The following is a 15,864-nucleotide window of genomic DNA, read 5'->3' as shown; positions in this document are numbered from 1 at the left end:
GTACGGCCCCCCAAGGATGCTATAAATATACAAATGACCCTTGGCAGAAAGAAGATTCCCCACCCCTGACTTAGAGCAAAAAGTTGCCTGTTTTGCAAAATGTATTAAAAATGCAACTTTCCCCCCAGTATACATAGGATCACTCAGGGGGTAGGGGCTTGGAGCAAAGCTGCGCCATATTTTGCAACTTCTAAAAAAAGTTGTGATTTATGTTTATAAAACTGGAAGAGCCGCAATGAGGTGAAGAGCAGAAACTAAACTTGAAAAAAGTTGAAAATCAAAAAGTCACTTAGGCCGGTTTCACATATCCTCATATTTCCGGTACCGGTAAACATGGTACCGGAGAGATCCGTGTGATACATCCGTGTGATACATCCATGTGCCACATCAGGACCACACGGACGGCCGCCGGGGAAGCAGCGCTACTGTAAGCCGCTGTTCCCCCGTGTGTGGTGCTGAGCCTGGCTTTCATTCATTGTCCCCTGCTCTGCCTGCGAGCGGCGAGACCAGGGGAGAATGAATGAAAAACCCGACGTGGACAGGTATGGGATATTGTTGGTTTATTTTTTTGTCATTTTTTCCAGGAGATCGAGGGCTTCGCTTGGAATGGCAGACTAATAAAGATGGAAAAAAATGTGTATATTGTTTTATTTCATTAAAAGGCTTTTTTCTAATAACTGTGTGGTGTTTGATTAACCCTTTAGCACCTGTAGGATTAGTAGTGGATAGGTGTCTTATTGACAACTCTCCTTTACTTACAATAGGAAGGTGACATTAACCCCTCATTACCCCACTTGCCACCACTACAGGGCAGTGGGAAGAACCAGGCAAAGCTCCAGAACTGGCGCATCTAATAGATGCGCCTTTTCTGCGCAGCTACGGGCTGCTTTTTAGGCTGGGGGGCCCATATCCATGGCCCCTTACCAGCCTGAGAATAGCAGCTCGTACCTGTGAGTTTTTCTGGGTTGGTTGTAAAATATAGGGGGGACCCCACGTCGGGTTTTTCATTCATTCTCCCCTGCTCTCGCTGCTCGCAGGCAGAGCAGGGGACAATGAATGAAAGCCAGGCTCAGCACCACACGTAGGGGAACAGCTGTTCACAGTAGCGCTGCTTCTCCGGCGTCCGTCTGTGCGCACTGAGGACGATGTACACTGTTCTCCGTGTGCGGGATGTTTGGCGGGCCATATTGTCTGGGTAATTACGGACATGTCTGCGTGTTTTGCACATGGACACACGGTCCGTGAAAACACGCTGACATCTGCATAGACCCATTCATTTGAACGGTCTACATGTGTCAGTGTCTCCGCTGCATGAGAAAGCTGTCACTACACGTACCAGAGGCACTGACGTGTGAAACCGGCCGAAGAGAAATTCACTCCAAAATACTGGGGAGATGCAAAGATGGAAGTGTCAGCGATCAGAGACCTTATCCCAGCTCATCACTAGTAAGAGGCCGTCTCCTCTGTCTCCTCTCTCTGATCTCCATCTTTGCATTCTCCCCAGTAATTTGGAGTGAGACCCCGAGCGTGATAACGACAAATACAAGCACATTCCCTCCTCACCAGTGTCTGGACTTGTACTGTGTGCGGGGTGATACATCTTACAGGATCAGATACACGGCTCAGCAGTCAGTATCACATAGTATTAGATACACAGCTCAGCAGTCAGTATCACACAGGAGAGGATTAGATACACGGCTCAGCAGTCAGTATCACACAGGAGAGGATTAGATACACAGCTCAGCAGACAGGAGCACACAGGATAGGATTAGATACACAGCTCAGCAGTCAGTATCACACAGGAGAGGATTAGATACAGCTCAGCAGTCAGTATCACACAGGATAGGATTAGATACACAGCTCAGCAGTCAGTATCACACAGGATAGGATTAGATACACGGCTCAGCAGACAGTATCACACAGGAGAGGATTAGATACACAGCTCAGCAGACAGTATGACACAGGAGAGGATTAGATACACAGCTCAGCAGTCAGTATCACACAGGAGAGGATTAGATACACAGCTCAGCAGTCAGTATCACACAGGAGAGGATTAGATACACAGCTCAGCAGACAGTATCACACAGGAGAGGATTAGATACACGGCTCAGCAGTCAGTATCACACAGGAGAGGATTAGATACACAGCTCAGCAGACAGGAGCACACAGGATAGGATTAGATACACAGCTCAGCAGGCAGTATCACACAGGATAGGATTAGATACACTGCTCAGCAGAAAGTATCACACAGGATAGGATTAGATACATGGCTCAGCAGACAGGAGCACACAGGATAGGATTAGATACACAGCTCAGCAGGCAGTATCACACAGGATAGGATTAGATACACAGCTCAGCAGTCAGTATCACACAGGATAGGATTAGATACACAGCTCAGCAGTCAGTATCACACAGGAGAGGATTAGATACACAGCTCAGCAGACAGTATCACACAGGAGAGGATTAGATACACAGCTCAGCAGACAGTATGACACAGGAGAGGATTAGATACACAGCTGAGCAGTCAGTATCACACAGGATAGGATTAGATACACAGCTCAGCAGACAGTATCACACAGGATAGGATTAGATACACGGCTCAGCAGACAGTATCACACAGGAGAGGATTAGATACACAGCTCAGCAGTCAGTATCACACAGGAGAGGATTAGATACACAGCTCAGCAGACAGTATCACACAGGAGAGGATTAGATACACGGCTCAGCAGTCAGTATCACACAGGAGAGGATTAGATACACAGCTCAGCAGACAGTATCACACAGGAGAGGATTAGATACATAGCTCAGCAGTCAGTATCACACAGGATAGGATTAGATACACGGCTCAGCAGTCAGTATCACACAGGAGAGGATTAGATACACAGCTCAGCAGACAGTATCACACAGGAGAGGATTAGATACACGGCTCAGCAGTCAGTATCACACAGGAGAGGATTAGATACACGGCTCAGCAGTCAGTATCACACAGGAGAGGATTAGATACACAGCTCAGCAGACAGTATCACACAGGAGAGGATTAGATACACGGCTCAGCAGACAGTATCACACAGGAGAGGATTAGATACACGGCTCAGCAGACAGTATCACACAGGAGAGGATTAGATACACGGCTCAGCAGTCAGTATCACACAGGATAGGATTAGATACACGGCTCAGCAGTCAGTATCACACAGGATAGATTAGATACACGGCTCAGCAGTCAGTATCACACAGGATAGGATTAGATACACGGCTCAGCAGTCAGTATCACACAGGATAGATTAGATACAGTGCAGAGTATGCCATCAGTTGCAGCTCGGGGTGTCGGTGCTGACAGTGATTGCAGGGAGTTTCCATCTTGCAGACATGTGCAGGCATGTACCGGCTGTATGTACAGGACCAGGACTAGTCTGACAGCTCAGTACCCGGCCGGACCTCAGTGCGGACACCGACCATGGCTCCGCTGCAGGTATGTCCATTACATCATGTTACCTCTCATCTGTTATCATTGTGGCCGGGCGATGTACAAGTGACGCTATGTGCCCACGTTGCAGAATAGAAGCAGATTTTTCTGCATCAAAACCGTCACTCCCTTACCAAGGAAAACGCATGCGGATTTTGACGCGTTTTTCATGTGTTTTTTCCAATACAATATCTATGGCGGAGGATTCGGCGCGATTCCACAAAATTAATGACCGTGCGATTCCGCTGCGGAAATATACGCAGCACGGGCACAGCAATGGCGGGATGCAATTCAAATTAATGGGAAGCGTTTTGTTAAGAGTTTTTTAAGAGTTTCCACAGCGGAAAAACAGCGGAAACGCTTAAAAAACGCAGCGTGGGCACTGACAGCACTGACAGCGGAGACGCCGCGCTCTTATAGCGGTCATACAGGGGATACACGGGGTGCAGCAGGCGGGGGGCGCTCCGCACACACCGCCACCATCCCATTAACCCCTCATGGACTCGTTTCCTTTTATCTCACCTTCCCTCCATGGGCCAGCACTCGTGGATCTCTCCGCTATGAGGTCTGCTGTTCTGCAGGACGCCGTTCACTTTACCATGGACTGAAAATCGGGGGGAAAGTCACCATTTCTCCTGGTTTTTGGGCCTCGTTATGGTTCATTCTGTGGTGAGGTCGCGGGTCGGGGCGATGACGGCGACACCAAACACAACGGGTTTATATTATCGCCATCCCTGTAATTGTGCCAGAAAGTGAAGGATTTCTCCCCGATTATTGCTGCAGTTACAGGACTTTTCTTAGTCTCTTCGTTGACTTAAAGGTGACGTAAGCGGGAACTGGGAGCATTCCAGTCACAATTTTAGCCAAAATGTTTGTATGTTTACAGAACCGCAGCAGATTTTACAAAAATGGCAGCGAAAAAAAAAAGTTTCACGTAATTAATATCTGAATATTTACTGCCATTACTCCAACCCTGCGGCCAGAGCTCCACAGAAATGAGAGTCCACCAAAACTGGCAGTTACCCTTAGCAACCAGAGCTCAGCTTTCATTTTACCACAGCAGCCAACCAGGGATCAGCTTTCATTTTACCACAGCAGCCAACCAGGGATCAGCTTTCATTTTACCACAGCAGCCAACCAGGGATCAGCTTTCATTTTACCACAGCAGCCAACCAGGGATCAGCTTTCATTTTACCAGAGCAGCCAACCAGGGATCAGCTTCCATTTTCCAAACTGCTCTGGTGCAATGAAAGCGGCACTGTGGTTGGTTGCTGAAACACAATTTTTCATAAATCTTCCGGGGCAGGATGGAAAATGAATGCTGAGCGCTGATTGGCTGTACAGGTACGTCCGTACACACATGCTATATCCGTCCCCCGTTACATGCGGTAGCACAGCGAAATATTATACACCACGAAATATCGCTAATTGTTCAGGCCAATTATGTCTAAACTTGGTTAGAAACAATAGAACTACATGTCCCGGCATGCAGTACGCTCTCGGCTGGAATCACGTGACCACTGTCAGCCATTCCGATGATAGGGGGTGGGGTTTAAGATGTCCGATTCGGCGTTCCGTAGTCAGCCTGCGCCACGGCCTCGTACACGCCCGCCCACGTGATGAGGGCGCTGTGTGGTGACTAGGTGACGTCACTCACGGTCAAAATCCGAAAAAAATAACAGTAATAATGACGTCAGGTGTGGCCGAGCGGATGTCCGGCGGTGAGTGACGTCAGGCGCGATGTGGGCGGATATCCGGTAATCGCTCGGTGGCTGGAGATGTGATTACCGCTCGGCATGTCCCGGAGTGCAATAGCCCAGGTACCGGATCACGTCCGCCGATCACCGCGACCTCCCGGACGGTAACGGTGCCGCCGCTCTGCCGCTGACGTGACGGCCGGTCCCGCCCCCAAGACACCATGACGTAACGAGACACGTGTGACGCCACGAGAGTCCTGGACGTGACGTAACGGCCGAAATACAAGGCGGCCCCGAGTACCGGCAATGTGCGAGGAGAGCGCCCCATGGAGGCGACAGAGACGTCCCGCACCCTACAGTGACCGGCCCTGCGGCATGTGCTGGGACTGTGGGACCGGAGCCTGAGACCTATCACCGGACCCTCAGCGACCTGCCCCCGGACACCATGACCGGACCCCCAGCGACCTGCCCCCGGACCCCCAGCGACCTGCCCCCGGACACCATGACCGGACCCCCAGCGACCTGCCCCCGGACACCATGACCGGACCCCCAGCGACCTGCCCCCGGACACCATGACCGGACCCCCAGCGACCTGCCCCCGGACACCATGACCGGACCCCCAGCGACCTGCCCCCGGACACCATGACCGGACCCCCAGCTACCTGCCCCCGGACACCATGACCGGACCCCCAGCGACCTGCCCCCGGACACCATGACCGGACCCCCAGCGACCTATCACCGGACCCCCAGCGACCTGCCCCCGGACACCATGACCGGACCCCCAGCGACCTGCCCCCGGACACCATGACCGGACCCCCAGCGACCTGCCCCCGGACACCATGACCGGACCCCCAGCGACCTGCCCCCGGACACCATGACCGGACCCCCAGCGACCTGCCCCCGGACACCATGACCGGACCCCCAGCGACCTGCCCCCGGACACCATGACCGGACCCCCAGCGACCTGCCCCCGGACACCATGACCGGACCCCCAGCTACCTGCCCCCGGACACCATGACCGGACCCCCAGCGACCTGCCCCCGGACACCATGACCGGACCCCCAGCGACCTATCACCGGACCCCCAGCGACCTGCCCCCGGACACCATGACCGGACCCCCAGCGACCTGCCCCCAGACACCATGACCGGACCCCCAGCGACCTATCACCGGACCCCCAGCGACCTGCCCCCGGACACCATGACCGGACCCCCAGCGACCTGCCCCCGGACACCATGACCGGACCCCCAGCGACCTGCCCCCGGACACCATGACCGGACCCCCAGCGACCTGCCCCCGGACACCATGACCGGACCCCCAGCGACCTGCCCCCGGACACCATGACCGGACCCCCAGCGACCTGCCCCCGGACACCATGACCGGACCCCCAGCGACCTGCCCCCGGACACCATGACCGGACCCCCAGCGACCTGCCCCCGGACACCATGACCGGACCCCCAGCGACCTGCCCCCGGACACCATGACCGGACCCCCAGCGACCTATCACCGGACCCCCAGCGACCTGCCCCCGGACACCATGACCGGACCCCCAGCGACCTGCCCCCGGACACCATGACCGGACCCCCAGCGACCTGCCCCCAGACACCATGACCGGACCCCCAGCGACCTATCACCGGACCCCCAGCGACCTGCCCCCGGACACCATGACCGGACCCCCAGCGACCTGCCCCCGGACACCATGACCGGACCCCCAGCGACCTGCCCCCGGACACCATGACCGGACCCCCAGCGACCTGCCCCCGGACACCATGACCGGACCCCCAGCGACCTGCCCCCGGACACCATGACCGGACCCCCAGCGACCTGCCCCCGGACACCATGACCGGACCCCCAGCGACCTGCCCCCGGACACCATGACCGGACCCCCAGCGACCTGCCCCCGGACACCATGACCGGACCCCCAGCGACCTGCCCCCGGACACCATGACCGGACCCCCAGCGACCTATCACCGGACCCCCAGCGACCTGCCCCCGGACACCATGACCGGACCCCCAGCGACCTGCCCCCGGACACCATGACCGGACCCCCAGCGACCTGCCCCCAGACACCATGACCGGACCCCCAGCGACCTATCACCGGACCCCCAGCGACCTGCCCCCGGACACCATGACCGGACCCCCAGCGACCTGCCCCCGGACACCATGACCGGACCCCCAGCGACCTGCCCCCGGACACCATGACCGGACCCCCAGCGACCTGCCCCCGGACACCATGACCGGACCCCCAGCGACCTGCCCCCGGACCCCCAGTGACCTGCCCCCGGACGCCATCACCGGACCCCCAGCGACCTGCCCCCGGACACCATGACCGGACCCCCAGTGACCTGCCCCCGGACACCATGACCGGACCCCCAGTGACCTGCCCCCGGACACCATGACCGGACCCCCAGTGACCTGCCCCCGGACACCATAACCGGGCCCCCAGCGACCTGCCCCTGGACCCCATCGACCGGACCCCCAGACACCATGACCGGACCCCCAGCGACCTGCCCCCGGACCCCATCGACCGGACCCCCAGACACCATGACCGGACCCCCAGCGACCGGACCCCCAGACACCATGACCGGACCCCCAGCGACCTGCCCCCGGACCCCCAGCGACCTGCCCCCGGACCCCATCGACCAGACCCCCAGACACCATGACTGGACCCCCAGCGACCTACCCCGGACACCATGACTGGACCCCAGCGACCTGCCCCCGGACACCATGACCGGACCCCAGCGACCTGTCCCGGACACCATGACCGGACCCCAGCGACCTGCCCCCGGACACCATGACCGGACCCCAGCGACCTGCCCCCGGACACCATGACCGGACCCCAGCGACCTGCCCCCGGACACCATGACCGGACCCCAGCGACCTGCCCCCGGACACCATGACCGGACCCCAGCGACCTGCCCCCGGACACCATGACCGGACCCCAGCGACCTGCCCCCGGACACCATGACCGGACCCCAGCGACCTGCCCCCGGACACCATGACCGGACCCCAGCGACCTGCCCCCGGACACCATGACCGGACCCCAGCGACCTGCCCCCGGACACCATGACCGGACCCCAGCGACCTGCCCCCGGACACCATGACCGGACCCCAGCGACCTGACCTTGTCCCTAAGAGACCTCCCTCCAAGTCTATCCGTATACATGGCCCACCCTGTAGATGGGTTAGGAGTCGATCCATTTTATTCCTACACCAGCTCTACTAAAATGGACTCCGACTCCACAGCCCTGAATGATTTATCCCCAGAACACCCCCACAACCGGTTACTCTGGGCTCCCGGCATCCTGCCCCCTAGAACCTCTCCCATGTCCTGCACTTCCCCACAAACTGTCCCCCCAAACCCCCCCCCAGTCTATATTTTGGGAACCCCTTACCAACTAACATCCCAGTTTCCCGGCACCAAACCCCAGACCAGTCGAAGTCGACCCCCAGACCCTCCACGATCTATCACTGCAACTCCCTACAACCTACCCCCGAGATCCTCCCGTGTCTTTCGCCTGGATTCCCAATTCCTCCTCCATTCCTCTGGCCTGACCCCGGACTCCCCATATCTCTTCCATTGTTCCCCCGGACACGCCATCCTTTCCCCGGCCGATCCCCAGACTCCTCGTTCCTCCATTCCTCCTCCAAACTCCCCATTTCTCTCCCGGCCTGCCCCGCACTCCCCGTTCCTCCTCCTTTCCTCCCCGCACTCCCCGTTCCTCCTCCTTTCCTCCCCGCACTCCCCGTTCCTCCTTCTTTCCTCCCCTGCCTGCCCCGCACTCCCCGTTCTTCCTCCTCCTTTTCTCCCCTGCCTGCCCCCGCACTCCCCGTTCCTCCTCCTTTCCTCCCCGCACTCCCCGTTCCTCCTCCCCGCACTCCCCATTCCTCCTCCTTTCCTCCCCTGCCTGCCCCTGCACTCCCCGTTCCTCCTCCTTTCCGCCCCGCACTCCCTGTTCCTCCTCCTTTCCTCCCCTGCCTGCCCCCGCACTCCCCGTTCCTCCTCCTTTCCTCCCCGCACTCCCCGTTCCTCCTCCTTTCCTCCCCTGCCTGCCCCCGCACTCCCCGTTCCTCCTTTCCTCCCCTGCCTGCCCCTGCACTTCCCTTTCCTCCCCTGCCTGCCCCCGCACTCCCCGTTCCTCCTCCTTTCCGCCCCGCACTCCCTGTTCCTCCTCCTTTCCTCCCCTGCCTGCCCCTGCACTTCCCTTTCCTCCCCTGCCTGCCCCCGCACTCCCCGTTCCTCCTCCTTTCCGCCCCGCACTCCCTGTTCCTCCTCCTTTCCTCCCCTGCCTGCCCCCGCACTCCCCGTTCCTCCTCCTTTCCTCCCCGCACTCCCCGTTCCTCCTCCTTTCCTCCCCTGCCTGCCCCCGCACTCCCCGTTCCTCCTTTCCTCCCCTGCCTGCCCCTGCACTTCCCTTTCCTCCCCTGCCTGCCCCCGCACTCCCCGTTCCTCCTCCTTTCCTCCCCGCACTCCCTGTTCCTCCTCCTTTCCTCCCCTGCCTGCCCCCGCACTCCCCGTTCCTCCTCCTTTCCTCCCCGCACTCCCCGTTCCTCCTCCTTTCCTCCCCTGCCTGCCCCCGCACTCCCCGTTCCTCCTTTCCTCCCCTGCCTGCCCCGGCACTTCCCTTTCCTCCCCTGCCTGCCCCCGCACTCCCCGTTCCTCCTCCTTTCCGCCCCGCACTCCCTGTTCCTCCTCCTTTCCTCCCCTGCCTGCCCCTGCACTTCCCTTTCCTCCCCTGCCTGCCCCCGCACTCCCCGTTCCTCCTCCTTTCCGCCCCGCACTCCCTGTTCCTCCTCCTTTCCTCCCCTGCCTGCCCCCGCACTCCCCGTTCCTCCTCCTTTCCTCCCCGCACTCCCCGTTCCTCCTCCTTTCCTCCCCTGCCTGCCCCCGCACTCCCCGTTCCTCCTTTCCTCCCCTGCCTGCCCCTGCACTTCCCTTTCCTCCCCTGCCTGCCCCCGCACTCCCCGTTCCTCCTCCTTTCCTCCCCGCACTCCCTGTTCCTCCTCCTTTCCTCCCCTGCCTGCCCCCGCACTCCCCGTTCCTCCTCCTTTCCTCCCCTGCCTGCCCCCGCACTCCCCGTTCCTCCTTTCCTCCCCTGCCTGCCCCCGCACTCCCCGTTCCTCCCCCCAGACTCCCCGACCACTTCTCCCCGAGGGTTGGGGCGGAGTATGACCACCTCCTTGTGTTCTCAGGGCCATGGAACCCTGGAGGATGTGGCCGATGGAGGACGAGAAATGGAAGACAAGGCGGCGTTCAGGCCGTGTCACGTGGCGGTACGTGCCGTATTGAGTATGCAGCTCCGTTGCGGCTCTGTTTCCATGGTTACAGCCGCATTTCCCCACACAGGACACTTATCTTATTCGTTTGTTTCTCAGCAGCCTCAGCCGCTCTCGGACTCTGAGAACGAGGAGCCGTTTACCAGGAGGACCCTTCACAGATCGGCTTTCGTCTCCAAGAACAACCCCGGCGCTCCCGCCTCGCTGTCATGGTAACGCACAGCTGCAGTGTCGTGTCTGTGTATCGCTCCTTTAATCCAGAGTGCGTCCGTGGACATCGGATTATCAGGCGGACGCTTCTCATCTGATGGATGTGGCCGCCTCTGTTTTCTGGTTCCGGTCCAGTGAAATTCTGGATCATAAGTGATTGCAGTCGGATTATCGGAATTATACTTCACATAATACAGAATAACATTGTCACAATATAACGGGGGTCTCGTGTGCTGCACAGTTAAGTTTGTGCCCCCCTGACTGTCACATTGCACTTACCTTCCCTCTATTTCCCAGGAGCCTTCAGTCCAAACTGGAGCGCAGCCAGAGCTGCAGTGACCATGTGACCGAGAGCCTCCCCGCAGCAGGCCGCAGGAGAGCCCCCCAACCGCAGAAAGCCAAGGTAACGCCTCACCCTCCGCTGCTCCACTCACATCCAGAGCTGCAATCTCAATTCTGCTGCTTTCCTGATGACATGGGGAATCTGCCTCAGTGGATCTCTGCTGATCTACTAGGGATGGATTTGTGAGTTCAGCAGTGTCAGGTTCCAGCAGATTTCTGGTTGCAGCTCTTGATGTGACTAGTGCATTGTATAACTTAGAGGATCTGTGGATGACGCACTGTTATGGGGGATCTTAGGAGGACATGTCGTTGTGGGGGGATCTGAGGAGGACATGCCGTTGTGGGGGGATCTGAGGAGGACGCGCCGTTGTGGGGGGATCTGAGGAGGATGCGCCGTTGTGGGGGGATCTGAGGAGGACGCGCCGTTGTGGGGGGATCTGAGGAGGACGCGCCGTTGTGGGGGGATCTGAGGAGGACGCGCCGTTGTGGGGGGATCTGAGGAGGACGCGCCGTTGTGGGGGGATCTGAGGAGGACGCGCCGTTGTGGGGGGATCTGAGGAGGACGCGCCGTTGTGGGGGGATCTGAGGAGGACGCGCCGTTGTGGGGGGATCTGAGGAGGACGCGCCGTTGTGGGGGGATCTGAGGAGGACGCGCTGTTGTGGGATCTGGAGGACACGTCGTTCTTGAGGGATCTGTGGAGGACGTGCTGTTATGGGGGTATCTGTGGAGGACGTGTCGTGGGGGGATCTGAGGAGGATGTGCTTTTGTGGGGAATCTGGAGGATGCGCCATTGTGGGGGGTTCTGCGGAGGACACGCCGTTGTTGAGGGAGCTATGGAGGACGCGCTGTTGTGGGGGCATCTGTGCAGGATGTGTCGTCGTGGGGCGATCTCAGGAGGACGCGCTGTTGGGGGGGTTCTGAGGAGGACACGTCGTTGTGGGGGGATCTGGAGGCCGTGCGTTTGTGGCGGAATCTGAGGAGGACGCGCTGTTGTGGGGGGATCTGTGGAGGATGCACCGTTGTGGGGGATGTATCCTTTTTTCACAGTCTTTCTTTTCCCCAGGTTACCCCGGCGGTCGGCAGCCTTGGGGTCTTCGCTGGGATCCTCCTCTCGACTGAGAACAGCCGCTCCTTTTCGGCGCCGGTCCTGACGTCTGAGAAGCGTCTGACCATTAACTCCTTTAACTCTTTCACGCCTCTGCACAAGCCCGAGAGATCAATCAGCCCCGAGAGCAACGACAGCATTTCTGAGGAGCTGAATCATTTCAAGCCCATCGTCTGCTCGCCCTGCACTCCGCCCAAAAAGCTCCCGGACGGGCGAGTCCTGAGCCCCGTCATTATCAAATCCACCCCAAGGAACTTAAGGAGGAACTTGCAGAAGCCCACCTCCTACGAGGCCAGCCCCGTCATCCTGAAGAAATGGGAGCAGGTATTTCAGGACCGACAGATGAAGAGGACTCTCTCCAAAGGGACCCTGACAACCCCGGCCGACCAGGGTGGACTGACAACCGTTGCCAAGGAGGCTAAACTTGTGGACCTAGAACTTTTACCCTCCTCCAGTAGGGAGGAGACCCTGGTGACATGTAGTGACGTTCGCCCCAGGCCCCTTCCCTGTAGCGGATGCCCCCAAAATAAAGGACCTCACTCTGAACTCGTCACCGTTAAAGACTATGTAGATGGCAGCGCTAACTCGCACCCAGGTGCAAGGACGCGGTTGGCTGCCCGACTGACCTCCAACAAAAAGACTTGCTTGGTAGCCAAACCCATAAAGCGGGCACACAAGAAAAAGAACGCCCAGCCAATGGGGTTACCGAACGGTGCCAGCTTTACCACCGCCGAAAACATCAGCCCCGGGTACCCCCAACGCCGGGGCCAAAAGAGACGCTGCAAAACCAAACACCTCGAAAAGAACGGCGCCATCAAGAGGCTCAGGGTAACCTGCCGGGCAGGGGGACAGGGCGGCTTTGAACGTCTCTGGCGGGAGACGGAGAAGAAGTTGCGCCAAGAGGAGGAGGACAAAAAACTGGCGTTAAAGCTGCAGCAGGTGTTCGACAAGGAGCGGCGGATGGTGAATCGGTGTAAGGGCAGCAGAGACGAGTATCCGCTGCGGTCCAAGAGCGCCGCCGGCACCAGCTAGAGCCGACATCTTTTCTACATTGACTCAGAGTTTTCTTTTAATTTTCTATAATGAGACTATTGTACTGAAGACAGGGGACCCCGAAGATCGAGGACTCCCCCAATAAATACAAATCTGATCTAACGGATCTTGGTTGTGTGTCTAGTGATGGCCATGATGGGTCCAATCACGACTTTCCCAGGCTCCCGAATGGAAATCGCATAGTTATCTAATTATATGGGGGTCTTGTAATGCTGCGTGACCCCAGCACATAGATGTAGACTCCTGCTGGGCTGCACAGTATTGCAGCTGAGTCTGTAATTCTGCACCGTTCAGGAGGCTGGGAAAGCAGAGTAATGTAGAAAGTGGCCCCCCAGCACAGAGCTCCCTCTGTGCTGGATAGTGATGCACACCCTGATCATGTTACACTGACAGGTGACATCTGTATAGCCCCCATGGGACGGTGTCCAGTATGGCTGCTGCCCAGTTCCTGTCCGTATAGCCCCCTGCAGTTGCTCACAGTCTCCGGCTTCCTCCGGTCCAACTTGTCTTGTGACAAGGGCTATTTGTGACGGTGCACAACTGACAAATTGGTGAGCAGCCGCAGGATATTTCATCAGACCGGTGGGAGACCGTCTTGTCAGACCCCCACCAGTCTCTTATTGGACAGGAAGGCCATCAGTATGTCCGCTCTGAACAATAATGTTAATTGATTTACTGTTCATGCAGAGTAGCACCGTCACCTGCTTAAAATACAAGTCTGGGGCTCGTTCAGAAACATCAGGGATTTATCATATATGTGGAAAAAAAAAGCCATTTCAGTGTTTTGGATCAAATTTTCATCAGTTTCCAAAGCTCCGAATAATTAGTGTTAACGTTTATCACTCAGTTACGGCATCAGTGTGCCAGCTTTGATCTTTAAGTCCCCATAGACTCGAATGTGTCAATGTGATCTGTAATTTGGATCAACAACTAACAAATCCCATGTCCCAAGGACATGTCAGCAACCCCATACAGTGCAATAATCACAGTGGACAGCAGTGTGAGCAGCCTCTTCTTACCTCAACATCTATAGTATCTCCAGTATTAGATCAGACATACAGGGTGGACAGCAGTGTGAGCAGCCTCTTCTCAGCTCCCCTGGTATCTCCAGCATTAGATCAGATGGACAGCAGTGTGAGCAGCCTCTTCTTACCTCAGCTCCCCTGGTATCTCCAGCATTAGATCAGATGGACAGCATTGTGAGCAGACTCTTCTCATATCAGCTCCCCTGGTGTCTCCAGTATTAGATCAGATACAGGGTGGACAGCAGTGCAAGCAGCCTTCTCTTACCTCAGCACCCTGGTACCTCCAGTATTAGATCACAGATAGGCAGGGTGGATAGCAATGTGAGCAGCCTCTTCTTACTTCAGCACCCTGGTATCTCCAGTATTAGATGAGATAAACAGGGTGGACAGCAGTGTGAGCAGCCTCTTCTTAGCTCAGCACCCCTGGTATCTCCAGTATTAGATCAGGTGGACAGCAGTGTGAGCAGTCTCTTACCTCAGCTCCCCTGGTATCTCCAGCAGTGTGAGCAGCCTCTTCTTACCTCAGCTCCCCTGGTATCTCCAGCATTAGATCAGATAAGACAGCAGTGTGAGCAGCCTTTTACCTCAGCTCCCCTAGTATTTCCAGCAGTGTGAGCAGCCTCTTCTTACCTCAGCACCCTGGTATCTCCAGTATTAGATGAGATACACAGGGTGGACAGCAGTGTGAGCAGCCTCTTCTTACATCAGCACCCCTGGTATCTCCAGCATTAGATCAGATAGACAGGGTGGACAGCAGTGTGAGCAGCCTCTTCTTACCTCACCACCTCTGGTACCTCCAGCATTAGATCAGATAGACAGGGTGGACAGCAGTGTGAGCAGCCTCTTACCTCAGCACCCTGGTATCTCCAGTATTAATGAGATACACAGGGTGGACAGCAGTGTGAGCAGCCTATTTTTAGCTCAGCTCCTGGTATCTCCAGTATTAATGAGATACACAGGGTGGACAGCAGTGTGAGCATCCTCTTCTTACCTCAGCACCTCTGGTATCTCTAGCATTAGATCAGATAGGGTGGACAGCAATGTGAGCAGCCTCTTACCTCAGCTCCCCTGGTATCTCCAGCATTAGATCAAATAGACAGGGTGGACAGCAGTGTGAGCAGCCTCTTCTTACCTCAGCTCCCCTGGCATCTCCAGCATTAGATCAGATAGACAGGGTGGACAGCAGTGTGAGCAGCCTCATAGCTCAGCATCCTGGTATCTCCAGCATTAGATCAGATAGGGTGGACAGCAGTGTGAGCAGCCTCTTACCTCAGCTCCCCTGGTATCTCCAGCAGTGTGAACAGCCTCTTCTTACCTCAGCACCCTGGTATCTCCAGCACTAGATCAGATAGACAGGGTGGACAGCAGTGTGAGCAGCCTCTAATTAGCTCAGCACCCTGGTATCTCCAGTATTGGATCAGACAGGGTGGACAGCATTCGAGCAGCCTCTTAGCTTAGAACCTTGGTATCTCCAGCATTAGATCAGATAAACAGGGTGGACAGCAGTGTGAGCAGCCTCTTCTTACCTCAGCACCCCTGGTATCTCCAGCATTAGATCAGATAGACAGCAGTGTGAGCAGCCTCTTCTTACCTCACCACCTCTGGTATCTCCAGCATTAGATCAGATAGACAGGGTGGACAGCAGTGTGAGCAGCCTCTTACCTCAGCACCCTGGTATCTCCAGTATTAATGA

General features: G+C 57.0%; 1 protein-coding gene across 4 annotated transcripts; it reads left to right on the top strand.

Moving 5' to 3' along the window:
- The first annotated feature begins 3,397 nt into the window (after positions 1 to 3,397).
- Positions 3,398 to 13,248, top strand: RNF169 (ring finger protein 169). 4 transcript variants are annotated; one of them, XM_077298829.1, is made up of 5 exons: positions 3,398 to 3,469; positions 10,352 to 10,432; positions 10,538 to 10,647; positions 10,943 to 11,048; positions 12,052 to 13,248. In XM_077298829.1, exons 1-5 carry the CDS (start codon positions 3,455 to 3,457, stop codon positions 13,123 to 13,125), a joined length of 1,386 nt encoding a protein of 461 aa, XP_077154944.1. In that variant the 5' UTR covers positions 3,398 to 3,454; the 3' UTR covers positions 13,126 to 13,248. The 4 variants fall into 4 exon arrangements, with proteins under 4 accessions (XP_077154944.1, XP_077154943.1, XP_077154942.1 ...); XM_077298828.1 differs by having other exon boundaries at positions 3,417 to 3,469; positions 10,535 to 10,647; XM_077298827.1 differs by lacking the exon at positions 3,398 to 3,469 and adding an exon at positions 5,064 to 5,283.
- Positions 13,249 to 15,864: the final 2,616 nt, after the last annotated feature.

The sequence above is a fragment of the Ranitomeya variabilis genome, chromosome 3, assembly GCF_051348905.1.
Source record: "Ranitomeya variabilis isolate aRanVar5 chromosome 3, aRanVar5.hap1, whole genome shotgun sequence".
NCBI classification, from domain to species: Eukaryota; Metazoa; Chordata; class Amphibia; order Anura; family Dendrobatidae; genus Ranitomeya; species Ranitomeya variabilis.
The sequence above is the reverse complement of the archived record's forward strand: the minus strand, read 5'-3'. Positions and strand labels throughout refer to the sequence as shown.